The 13,661-nt window shown below is 45.0% G+C and overlaps 2 protein-coding genes across 2 annotated transcripts; both read right to left on the bottom strand.

Moving 5' to 3' along the window:
- Positions 1–204: 204 nt before the first annotated feature.
- On the bottom strand, positions 205–1,603 carry LOC109759437 (uncharacterized). Its single transcript, XM_020318254.4, has 3 exons — positions 838–1,603; positions 621–729; positions 205–384 (listed from the first exon to the last, which is right to left on the bottom strand). Exons 1-3 carry the CDS (start codon positions 1,138–1,140, stop codon positions 248–250), a joined length of 549 nt encoding a protein of 182 aa, XP_020173843.1. The 5' UTR covers positions 1,141–1,603; the 3' UTR covers positions 205–247.
- Positions 1,604–1,726: 123 nt separating this feature from the next.
- LOC109759435 (uncharacterized) lies at positions 1,727–4,623 on the bottom strand. The gene is made up of 4 exons (XM_020318252.4): positions 4,206–4,623; positions 3,467–3,580; positions 2,478–2,986; positions 1,727–2,174 (listed from the first exon to the last, which is right to left on the bottom strand). The coding sequence occupies exons 1-4, from the start codon at positions 4,521–4,523 to the stop codon at positions 1,949–1,951; spliced, it is 1,167 nt and encodes a 388-aa protein (XP_020173841.1). The 5' UTR covers positions 4,524–4,623; the 3' UTR covers positions 1,727–1,948.
- Between the last annotated feature and the right edge of the window lie 9,038 nt (positions 4,624–13,661).

Below are 13,661 nucleotides of genomic sequence, written 5' to 3'. Positions count from 1 at the left end.
TTTCACTCCCAACTAGGGTAATGGAGGTCCACTTTCAATCTCCGCCTTTTAATGATCGATCACAAAGCCATTGAGTATATCACGAGATAATTACAAAAACAATGTATCAAAACGAGATGATTGCCATACAAATTGAGCTCCCCCCTATTTGTGTGCATTTTTTAAGATTTGCTTTTGAAATGCAAATGCACACATCCTTAGAAGTGTGAGAACATCCAAGTATATATAACAAACATCACTAAGTGCATTATGTGAGAACGTAGATAAGCATGGATATAATTAGAGAATACGCAAACACATGTTCCCACAGGCCTTCAGGTTTCCAGTCTAACTCCAGCTCATCATCCGAGACCTGAAATGCTTCCATGCTTTCAATGATAGCCGCTACAAAAAGGAGAACGGGAGCCATGTCAGCAAAAGGAACATTTTTCTATCAATCACGCTTATTTATACCTGAATAAGCATCTTATCTACCAGCAGATTCGAAGAAGGAATTCTGCAATGGAACCTTAAATCTACAAGTACAGTAGTTTCTTGGCAGAAAACTGCAATGAAATGCCCATTGGCTAGAAGAAAATATAGTTTGCTGGAGCAGAAGAGCAGAGATGAGATGCCGGTACCGAGCCAATCGAACTCCTGTTCTGCCTCGGCGTACTTGGACCGGCTCTCCGAGTTCATCAGCGTGTTGTAGGCGTGCTTGATCCTCAGGAACTTCGCCTGCGCATTCGCCTGCATTGAACCAGGAGGTTGGTCAGCAAAATCTCCATTGGTGTAGCAGTACTGAAGCTAGTTCCGTTGCTGAATCATGTTGCTTGGATGGGAGTAAGGAGGGAGCACCTGCTTGTTGACATCCGGGTGGTACTTGAGCGCGAGGCGCCTGTAGGCGCGCTTGATCTCCGCGGGCGACGCCGACGGCGCCACGCCCAGCACCTCGTACGGGCACTCCCTCCTGCTCCCTCGTCCGCCAGCGCCCGCGCGGACCCGCACGCTCGCCCGCCGCGTCCACCGGGAGGAGCCGGAGCCGGAGCTGGAGCGGAGCAGAGGGAGGCGAGGAGGCGCCGGACTCGGAGCCGACGTGAGCCGGCGCGAGGGAGGGAGGAGGAGACGCGGGGCGACGGCGGCCTGCGCCGACAGCGCCATTGCCAATGGGGTTGCGGGGCTGGCGTCGGGCGCGTCCTCCGCCGTTCAGATCGACCGGCGCAGAGGATCCAACGGCCGCGCTACATTGGTGATCGTTGTGCCAAAACCTTCGCGACTACGACAAACTACAAGCTGCAACACACCGCGGTTCAGACTATGAAATTTAGTTCCCCTTCTTCCAAATTCATCATTGGGCAACTACTCAACTTATTTGAGATACACCAAGATCCTATTTTAAATATGCAAGGCTTTCATGTGACTTATCATCATGAACATAAGATAACAATAATGCTTGTAATAATTACGGGTGATTTATCTTGGAGTAATAATTCTGGGTGATTTAGCATCATAATATCTCTGGATTTTTTTCCAGCAACCTTGAGAGGGAAAACCATCTCTTCAGGGAGTTGGATTACGATTGCTATCTCGATTTGATAAAAAAAATGGTGAGAATCTTGTACTGGAAACTTCATTTCACTCAGTTGAGCAAAAGGATTAGGTTCGGCTAAAACTTCGGAAGAAGTTTATCTTTTGGCTGAACTTTCGATAAGGAGTCAATTTTGTCAAAAATCACCCACAAACACAATGACACCACAATGACCCATCTCAACAACTTGCGCAAAACGGTCAACGATTGTGCTAGGCTACCAGTTAGTACCACCAGTCTAGCAAACCAAAGAGCAGCAGCTGAATCCATCTATCTATACATCATACCAAACACATCAGCGGAAACGAGAGCGATGCCATCTTTCACCGGCCTGAAATCCCAGTCCCTTGGTCAAGCACACCAGCGAAAAGAACTGAATGGTCACAGGTAAGCCGGTGCAGCTGCGACGCCATTCACCAAAGGCGCAGCCTGTGTGGTCGCTGGGGCGGGCGGCCAGTTGTCATCATTGGTCGCCGACGCTGCTCCTTCAGCACTGGGCTGTGGGGTTCCTCCGGCTGCGCCCTCGCTGCCTGGAGCGTACCCATAATGCCTGACGAGCTGCAGGTTCGTCGCGGCTGCTTCATGTGGTGGTGCACCATAGGCAGCTCTGAAACACAAGAACGTACGAGGCAAAAGTACAAATCCATCAATTATTTGTGCATGTAGCCACAAGGAAAAACACATGAATAAATGGGCAGTTCCAACATGCAAAGTATGTATCTATATCTGCATCCCTGCAAGTAGTTTCTTTTTGGAACTATCTAGACTAGCTGAACAATGCGGTTTCGAGACATCAACGGGCCGACATTGACCGATGTATACAGATTGTTTTGCAAAAAGATTGCTTTGCATTTAGCAGGTATTAGGAAAGAGGAAAGTACTGGGACCAATCGATGGCTACCATACATACCTTCCAGAAGTTGTTTCCTGGTAATGAGATTTCACAGCATCAAATCGATATGGATCATTCCAATTAGCAACATAGTAGGGATCAGAGGAATAGGCAGGGTCTGTAACATGTTCTGGCACAGGGTGTTGGGCTTGCACATAGTGATATTGCAAAGGAGGCGCTTGGGCGTAGTGGTAGGTGGCAGGAGGTGGACCATATGCTTGATAACCTGCTTGATACGGATACGCGGTTGGGGTCGCATAGTAAGCAGGTGTGGTGTATTGAGCAGTCACAGGAAGGTGAGAATCTGGGCGTGGGTATGGTCGATTTGGCACCAGATGAGCAGCTGGAGTAGGAGCATAAGTGCTTGGGTGATACACATAAGAAGTTGGCTGTATTGGGTATGAAGCTGAAGGAGGCAGAAAAGCAGCAGATTGAGCAGGATGCCTGTTGTCAACATAATGCAGGGGTGGTGCCTCTGGCACTGGCAGTGAAGTAACTGGACGGAACAATGCTCTCAATTTCTCAACCTACAACAGAATTACCAAAAACAATGAAAATTCAGTGCAGGTAAATGCATGATATAGTTCACAGCTAAGGACTGATAAAATTAAGACAGAACAGAAAGATGGGAGGAATAACGCATTGCAAAGATAAGTTCAGTTCTTCAAAGTTAAACCATAGTGAATACAGATTACATAATAATCCCTCTCAATCTCGACTTGCTTACATGTGTTTACACTCTACACCGTAACAGCAAGTACTGAAGTAAGGGTGGAAACTACTGTTCAAAGTTCAAACTAGGCACAGCAAGATGTGAATTGACTAATTTGATACTTTGATGTATACAAAAGACCAAACATAAGCGAAAATGAGTGTTCATCTGGCAGACTGCCTGAAGTTAGAACCTCTTTGTACAGGAGTTACACATATACAAGAAAGATTCTGCACAGTTGATTTCAGCTCTCCTCAAGTATACAAAACATAAATAAACACTGGTTCCCACTTACTTGCGTAAAGGTAAGTTCAGGCCAAAATTTCCCACGGGAATAATTCTCACTTATGGCACTTCTTATGCTACTCTCTGGGATAGGCATGAAATCACCATCAACCACAAATTTGACCTGCACAAACAAGAAGAAGACTGAACACTAAATTTGTGAATAATAATAACGCATAGCTAATCTATGGAGTTCATTGCTGGATAAAGAGCATAATATGAGCCAAGATGAACTGAAATTCAGAAAATTGAAATTGTCAGGACTCCTTTGGGAGATAACGGACTTGCAAAATACGTATCCTTAATAGCACTGGCTTGTATGGCTGGAGAATGAAACGCTACAATCATCAGCCCTTGAGTTGACTCCCAACATTTCATCAATCATCGTATTGTAAGCTTGTGATACTGCTCAGCTTAGTTGGTGAAAAGTGAAAACTCTTCTCTTTCTTTAATGCCCTGTCTCTTACTTGTATCGGCACAGTAGGAAAGCCACAATTTACCTTCTTGCAAACCATAAAACTGTGCCTAACAAAGATAGGACCTGGTGATTTGCCACTGAAATGTGGCACCAGGACTCACATTCCAGTGAGACATCGAGCGGCAAATCATCAAGCTCCATTCTTTCTTTATGGTGGAAAGATTCATACGCGCACAATCAATCATGATTCCCAGCATACTCCACCCACTAATGTACCGAATTCCAGACCTTATGAGCACGAATCGCGAGGGGATGGGGACGGGGGCGGTACCTGGGCCGGGTAGCGGCCCTGGAAGGCGGCGGGCTCGAGGGCGAGGCCGCCGTCGGAGTCGGCGCGGTAGGGCCCGTAGAGGTGCTTGGCGTGGAAGTCGTAGAGGAAGAGCGCGGCGCCGCGCCTGATCCGGGAGACGGCGTCCAGCCTCCCCCGCGGCAGGCCCAGCACCCTGTACCTGAAGCACTCGGGCCTGGTCTCGCCGCTGCACATGAAGATGTACCCCGCCGGCAGCGGCGAGGCGCCTTCAGGGGGGCCCGCCGCCGGCTGAGGCCCCGGGCTCTTGCGCGGCGGAGGGGGGGAGGCGTCCGTCGCCATGGACGCGGAGCAGGGGGGGAGCGGCCTAGGGGTTTGCTCCTGTGCCGATTTTTTCTTTGGTGGAGTTCGTCGAGGGAGCAGGGAGTGGAGTGGGGTTTGTTAGCGCAGGTGATGGCCAACCAAGTCAAAGTGATTGACTAGGTTGACGCGCGTCACTCCAGAGGCAGTATTCAGAGTTTCAAAGGATCACTATGAATAGCTACGACACATCGAGATGATATACATTTGCGTGGCCGGCGGATGCTTCGGGACAATACACGGCCCGATCAGTTTACAACATGCTCTGCCAAGGGGCTGGAGAGAGTTCCTTACGCCTCGTGTATCTGGAGGAGTTGGGCGCCGTTGAAATGCAAAATCCCGTTTGGCTCACTGTCCAGCATCGGATCTGGACCTCCGATCGACGAGCGTGACATGGACTACAAGATCACCCCTCGGCCTGTTTCACGTGCCTGCAAGAGGAGGACAATACGGAACACATACACTTACAATGCTCATACGCTAGATAGGTGTGGCACAAGTGCGTTGCCGGGCTGAACTTGGAGGTGACTCACCCGCGGCAGGATAGCATGTTGGATTGGTGGCTACAAGCTAGAAGAAACTTCACGCGGGCTGAAAGAAGAGGATTCGACACGTTCGTAATCGCAGTGCCTTGGTCTCTATGAAAACAGAGAAACGCGAGAGTGTTCAATCGGATAAATCAACAAAAAACCGTGGATGAGCTACACAACCACATCATGAACGAGATCAAAGACTGGAAGGAGGCCGGATTAGGTGTAGGAGTGTTAGACAGATTTGTGAGAGAGTAGGCTTTGGATTAGGTGTGGGTGTAGGTGTCTTGGTTCACTTGTGTTGATGTTCGCATCACTCGCAAGTTCTTGTAATTACAACTTCTGCCTTCTATAAAAATATGGTATGCCATTGGCGTACTCTCGAAAAAAAATCACTATTACTACTACTACAACTTTCCTCTGTTCACAAATATGAAGTATAAAATGTTTTGAATATTTTAATATAATAAGCGGTATACGTTCTGAAATAGGTGAATAAATACACTAAATTGTGACTACATACATCCGATTCAGAAAAAAATTGTTAGAACATCTTGTATTTATATATGAGTATATTACGATCAATGCTGAACAAGGGACGACAGTGCTTGCGTAAATAGGCTCTGTTTGTTTCAGCTTTAGAGACCAGATTCATCATTGGAAGCAAAGCTGAAATCTGATTCGGGCCATTTTCAATTGCCTGAAGCATGTCCCCGTGTACTTCATGGCAAAACTGATGAACATCATTGGTCTTGACTCAAAACTTTGAAGCTTCACAATAAGAGCCCTAAGTCGAGCAAGGAAAAGCTTGGGGCTTCTCATTTGGTTCCAACACAAAGAAGTGTATTTTACTCTTCGCCATTTCCTATTTGTACTCCTATAAGAGTCTTGGTTGATGATGATGGTGTATCTGTCATCCATCACTTCTGACCATTAGATCTGTATCCAAACTATACAACACATACGAGACAAAGTGCGACAATTTTGCAAAAAGACGCATGCCACTCCTCTTCAGATTTGCAAAGCAACCCCTTAGTCTCTGCCTAGCCCCGTCCACCCCCGCCTCGTCCAATCAGCCATGGAACCGATCTAGGTGGTGGCTGCTGCAGCTCCACTGGCGGCCGCCGTTCACCCCCAATGCCTATTCTGCCTACTTTTTGCCACAACAGCCCCACCTGCCCACCACCTCCACCTCCTCCCTTCTTCGTCACCTCTCCGCCTCTACCCATCTCCTCTGACGCGGACATCCAAAATATGTCGCCGACACTGTCCGTCTCTCGTGCCTCTCCTGCGTTCTCCCTGTTGGAAATATGCCCTAGAGGCAATAATAAATGGTTATTATTGTATTTCCTTGTTCATGATAATTGTCTATTGTTCATGCTATGATTGTATTAACTGGAAACCGTAATACATGTGTGAATACATAGACCACAACATGTCCCTACTAAGCCTCTAGTTGACTAGCTCGTTGATCAATAGATGGTCATGGTTTCCTGGCCATGGACATTGGATGTCGTTGATAATGGGATCACATCATTGGGAGAATGATGTGATGGACAAGACCTAATCCTAAGCATAGCACAAGATCGTGTAGTTCGTTTACTAAGCGCTTTTCTAATGTCAAGTATCGTTTCCTTAGACCATGAGATTGTGCAACTCCCGGATACTGTAGGAATGCTTTTGGGTGTACCAAACGTCACAACGTAACTGGGTGGCTATAAAGGTGCACTACAGGTATCTCCGAAGTGTCTGTTGGGTTGGCACGAATCGAGACTGGGATTTGTCACTCCGTATGACGGAGAGGTATCTCTGGGCCCACTCGGTAATGCATCATCATAATGAGCTCAATGTGACTAATGAGTTAGCCACGGGATCATGCGTTACGGAACGAGTAAAGAGACTTGCCGGTAACGAGATTGAACGAGGTATTGGGATACCGACGATCGAATCTCGGGCAAGTAACATACCGATAGACAAAGGGAATTGTATACGGGATTGATTGAATCCCCGACATCATGGTTCATCCAATGAGATCATCGTGGAACATGTGGGAGCCAATATGGGTATCCAGATCTCGCCATTGGTTATTGGCCGGAGAGGTGTCTCGGTCAGAAATATGCCCTAGAGGCAATAATAAAGTATTATATATTTCCTTATATCATGATAAATGTTTATTATTCATGCTAGAATTGTATTAACCGGAAAAATAATACATGTGTGAATACATAGACAAACAGAGTGTCACTAGTATGCCTCTACTTGACTAGCTCGTTAATCAAAGATGGTTATGTTTCCTAGCCATAGACATGAGTTGTCATTTGATTAACGGGATCACCTCATTAGGAGAATGACGTGATTGACATGACCCATTACGTTAGCTTAGCACCCGATCATTTAGTATGTTGCTATTGCTTTCTTCATGACTTATACATGTTCCTATGACTATGAGATTATGCAACTCCCGTTTACCGGAGGAACACTTTGTGTGCTACCAAACGTCACAACGTAACTGGGTGATTCTAAAGGTGCTCTACAGGTGTCTCCAAAGGTACTTGTTGGGTTGGCGTATTTCGAGATTAGGATTTGTCACTCCGATTGTCGGAGAGGTATCTCTGGGCCCACTCGGTAATGCACATCACTATAAGCCTTGCAAGCATTGTGACTAATGAGTTAGTTACGGGATGATATATTACGGAACGAGTAAAGAGACTTGCCGGTAACGAGATTGAACTAGGTATCGAGATACCGACGGTCGAATCTCGGGCAAGTAACATACCGATGACAAAGGGAACAACGTATGTTGTTATGCGGTCTGACCGATAAAGATCTTCGTAGAATATGTGGGAGCCAATATGGGCATCCAGGTCCCGCTATTGGTTATTGACCGGAGAGGTGTCTCGGTCATGTCTACATAGTTCTCGAACCCGAAGGGTCCGCACGCTTAACGTTATGATGACAGTTTTATTGAGTTTTGATGTACCGAAGGAGTTCGGAGTCCCGGATGAGATCGGGGACATGACGAGGAGTCTCGAAATGGCCGAGACGTAAAGATCGATATATTGGACGACTATATTCGGACTTCGGAAAGGTTCCGAGTGATTCGGGTATTTTTCGGAGTACCGGAGAGTTACGGGAATTCGTATTGGGCCTTAATGGGCCATACGGGAAAGGAGAGAAAGACCCCAAAGGGTGGCCGCACCCCTCCCCATGGGCTAGTCCGAATTGGACTAGGGAGGGGGGCGCCCCCTTCCTTCTTTCTCCTTCCCCCTTCCCTACTCCTACTCCCACAAGGAAAGGAGGAGTCCTACTCCCGGTGGGAGTAGGACTCCCCCCCTTTGGCGCGCCTCTTCCCTTGGCCGGCTGCCTCCTCCTTGCTCCTTTATATACGGGGGCAGGGGGGCACCCCATAGAGACAACAATTGATCCTTGAGATCTCTTAGCCGTGTGCGGTGCCCCCCTCCATCAAATTACACCTCGATAATACCGTTGCGGAGCTTAGGCGAAGCCCTGCGTCGGTGGAACATCATCATCGTCACCACGCCGTCGTGCTGACGAAACTCTCCCTCAACACTCGGCTGGATCGGAGTTCGAGGGACGTCATCGAGCTGAACGTGTGTAGAACTCGGAGGTGCCGTACGTTCGGTACTTGATCGGTCGGATCATGAAGACGTACGACTACATCAACCGCGTTGTGATAACGCTTCCGCTGTCGGTCTACGAGGGTACGTGGACAACACTCTCCCCTCTCGTTGCTATGCATCACCATGATCTTGCGTGTGCGTAGGATTTTTTTTGAAATTACTACGTTCCCCAATAGTGGCATCCGAGCCTGGTTTTATGCGTTTATGCTATGCACGAGTAGAACACAAGTGAGTTGTGGGCGATATAAGTCATACTGCTTACCAGCATGTCATACTTTGGTTCAGCGGTATTGTGAGATGAAGCGGCCCGGACCGACATTACGCGTACGCTTACGCGAGACTGGTTTCACCGTTCGGAGCACTCGTTGCTTAAAGGTGACTGGCGGGTGTCTGTCTCTCTCACTTTAGTTGAACCGAGTGTGGCTACGCCCGGTCCTTGCGAAGGTTAAAACAGCACCAACTTGACAAACTATCATTGTGGTTTTGATGCGTAGGTAAGAACGGTTCTTGCTAAGCCCGTAGCAGCCACGTAAAACATGCAACAACAAAGTAGAGGACGTCTAACTTGTTTTTGCAGGGCATGTTGTGATGTGATATGGTCAAGACATGATGTGATATAATGTGTTGTATGAGATGATCATGTTTTGTAACCGAGTTATCGGCAACTGGCAGGAGCCATATGGTTGTCGCTTTATTGTATGAGATGCAATCGCCATGTAATAGTTTTACTTTATCACTAAGCGGTAGCGATAGTCGTAAAAGCAATAAAGTTGGCGAGACGACAACGATACTACGATGGAGATCAAGGTGTCGAGCCGGTGACGATGGTGATCATGACGGTGCTTCGAAGATGGAGATCACGAGCACGGTGCTTCAGAGATGGAGATCACAAGCACAAGATGATGATGGCCATATCATATCACTTATATTGATTGCATGTGATGTTAATCCTTTATGCATCTTATCTTGCTTTGTTTGACGGTAGCATTATAAGATGATCTCTCACTAAAATTTCAAGACAAAAGTGTTCTCCCTGAGTATGCACCGTTGCGAAAGTTCTTCGTGCTGAGACACCACGTGTAAATCAGGTGTGATAGGCTCTACGTTCAAATACAACGGGTGCAAAACAGTTGCACACACGGAATACTCAGGTTAAACTTGACGAGCCTAGCATATGTACAGATATGGCCTCGGAACACTGAGACCGAAAGGTCGAGCGTGAATCATATAGTAGATATGATCAACATAGTGATGTTCACCATTGAAACTATTCCATCTCACGTGTTAATCGGACATGGTTTAGTTGCTTTGGATCACGTAATCACTTAGATGATTAGAGGGATGTCTATCTAAATGGGAGTTCTTAAGTAATATGATTAATTGAACTTAAATTTATCATGAACTTAGTCCTGATAGTATTTTGCAAATTATGTTGTAGATCAATAGCTCGCGTTGTTGCTTCCCTGTTTATTTTTGATATGTTCCTAGAGAAAAATTATGTTGAAAGATGTTAGTAGCAATGATGCGGATTGGATCCGTGATCTGAGGATTATCCTCATTGCTGCACAGAAAAATTATGTCCTTGATGCACCGCTAGGTGACAGACCTATTGCAGGAGCAGATGCAGACGTTATGAACGTTTGGCTAGCTCAATATGATGACTACTTGATAGTTTAGTGCACCATGCTTAACAGCTTAGAATCGGGACTTCAAAGACGTTTTGAACGTCATGGAACATATAAGATGTTCCAGGAGTTGAAGTTAATATTTCAAGCAAATACCCGAGTTGAGAGATATGAAGTCTCCAACAAGTTCTATAGCTAAAAGATGGAGGAGAATCGCTCAACTAGTGAGCATGTGCTCAGATTGTCTGGGTACTACAATCGCTTGAATCAAGTGGGAGTTAATCTTCCAGATAAAATAGTGATTGACAGAATTCTCTAGTCACCATCACCAAGTTAGTAGAACTTCGTGATGAACTATAGTATGCAAGGGATGACGAAAGTAATTCCCAAGCTCTTCGTGATGCTGAAATCGACGAAGGTAGAAATCAAGAAAAACATCAAGTGTTGATGGTTAACAAGACCACTAGTTTCAAGAAAAGGGCAAAGGGATAGAAGGCGAACTTCAAGTAGAACGGCAAGCAAGTTGCTGCTCAAGTGAAGAAGCCTAAGTCTGGTCCTAAGCCTGAGACTAAGTGCTTCTACTGCAAAGGGACTGGTCACTGGAAGCGGAACTACCCCAACTATTTGGTGGATAAGAAGGATGGCAAAGTGAACAAAGGTATATTGGATATACATGTTATTGATGTGTACTTCACTAGTGTTTATAGCAACCCCTCGGTATTCGATACTGGTTCAGTTGCTAAGAGTAGTAACTCAAAACGGGAGTTGCAGAATAAACAGAGATTAGTAAAAGGAGAGGTGACGATGTGTGTTGGAAGTAGTTCCAAGATTGATATGATCATCATTGCACACTCCCTATACTTTCGGGATTAGTGTTGAAACTAAATAAGTGTTATTTGGTGTTTGCGTTGAGCATGAATATGATTTGATCATGTTTATTGCAATACGGTTATTCATTTAAGTTAGAGAACAATTGTTGTTCTGTTTACATGAATAAAAACCTTCTATGGTCATACACACCAACGAAAATGGTTTGATGGATCTCGATCGTAGTGATACATATAATCATAATATTGAAGCCAAAAGATGCAAAGTTAATAATGATAGTGCAAACTATTTGTGGCACTGCCGTTTAGGTCATATTGGTGTAAAGCGCATGAAGAAACTCCATACTGATGGGATTTTGGAATCACTTGATTATGAATCACTTGATGCTTGCGAACCGTGCCTCATGGGCAAGATGACTAAAACGCCGTTCTCCGGAACTATGGAGAGAGCAACAGATTTGTTGGAAATCATACATACGGATGTATGTGGTCCGATGAATATTGAGGCTCGTAGCAGGTATCATTATTTTCTGACCTTCACAGATGATTTGAGCAGATATGGGTATATCTACTTAATGAAACAGAAGTCTGAAACATTTGAAAAGTTCATATAATTTCAGAGTGAAGCGAAAATCATCGTAACAAGAAAATAAAGTTTCTACGATTTGATCGTGGAGAAGAGTATTTTAGTTACGAGTTTGGCCTTCAGTTAAAACAATGTGAAATAGTTTCACTACTCACGCCACCTGGAACACCACAGCATAATGGTGTGTCCGAACGTCATAACCGTACTTTATTGGATATAGTGCAATCTATGAAGTCTCTTACCAATTTACCACTATCGTTTTGGGGTTATGCATTAGAGACAGCTACATTCACGTTAAATAGGGCACCATCAAAATCCGTTGAGACGACGCCTTATGAACTGTGGTTTGGCAAGAAACCAAAGTTGTCGTTTCTTAAAGTTTGGGGTTGTGATGCTTATGTGAAAAAGTTTCATCCTGATAAGCTCAAACCTAAATCGGAGAAATGTGTCTTCATAGGATACCCAAAGGAGACAGTTGGGTACACCTTCTATCACAGATCCGAAGGCAAGACATTCGTTGCTTAGTATGGATCCTTTCTAGAGAAGGAGTTTCTCTCGAAAGATGTGAGTGGGAGGAAAGTAGAACTTGATGAGGTAACTGTACCTGCTCCCTTATTGGAAAGTAGTTCATCACAGAAATCTGTTCCTGTGACTCCTACACCAATTAGTGAGGAAGTTAATGATGATGATCATGTAACTTCAGATCAAGTTACTACCAAACCTCGTAGGTAAAGCATAGTAAGATCTGCACCAGAGTGGTACGGTAATCCTCTTCTGGAGGTTATGTTACTAGACCATGTCGAACCTACGAACTATGAGGAAGCGATGATGAGCCCAGATTCCGCAAAATGGCTTGAGGCCATGAAATCTGAGATGAGATCCATGTATAAGAACAAAGTATGGACTTTGATTGACTTGCCCAATGATCGGCGAGTCATTGAGAATAAATGGATCTTCAAGAGGAAGACGGATGTTGATAGTAGTGTCACTATCTACAAAGCTAGAATTGTCGCAAAAAGGTTTTCGACAAGTTCAAGATGTTGACTACGATGAGAGTTTCTCACTCGTATCTATGCTTAAGTCTGTCTGAATCATGTTAGCAATTGCCGCATTTTATGAAATATGGCAAATGGATAAACAAAACTACATTCCTTAATGGATTTATTAAAGAAGAGTTGTATATGATGCAACCAGAAGGTTTTGTCAATCCTAAAGGTGCTAACAAAATATGCAAGCTCCACCGATCCATCTATGGACTAGTGCAAGCATCTCGGAGTTGGAATATACACTTTGATAAGTTTATCAAAGAATATAGTGTTATACAGACTTGCGGTGAAGCCTGTATTTACAAGAAAGTGAGTGGGAGCACTACAACATTTCTGATAAGTATATGTGAATGACATATTGTTGATCGGAAATAATGTAGAATTATTCTGCAAAGCATAAAGGAGTGTTTGAAAGAAGTTTTTCAAAGATAGACCTCGGTGAAGCTGCTTACATATTGAGCATCAAGATCTATAGAGATAGATCAAAACGCTTGATAAGTTTTTTCAATGAGTACATACCTTAACAAGATTTTGAAGTAGTTCAAAATAGAACAGTCAAAGAAAGAGTTCTTGCCTGTGTTACAAGGTGTGAAATTGAGTAAGACTCAAAGCCCGACCATGGCAGAAGATAGAAAGAGAATGAAAGTCATTCCCTATGCCTTGGCCATAGGTTCTATAAAGTATGCCATGCTGTGTACCAGATCTATTGTATACCCTACACTGATTTTGGCAAGGGAGTACAATAGTGATCTAGGAGTAGATCACTGGACAGCGGTCAAAATTATCCTTAGTGGAATAAGGATATGTTTCTCGATTATGGAAGTGACAAAAGGTTCGTCGTAAAGGGTTACGTCGATGCAAGTTT

This window comes from Aegilops tauschii, chromosome 5 (assembly GCF_002575655.3).
Source record: "Aegilops tauschii subsp. strangulata cultivar AL8/78 chromosome 5, Aet v6.0, whole genome shotgun sequence".
Taxonomy (NCBI): Eukaryota; Viridiplantae; Streptophyta; class Magnoliopsida; order Poales; family Poaceae; genus Aegilops; species Aegilops tauschii.
This window is presented reverse-complemented; position numbering and strand designations above follow the sequence as displayed.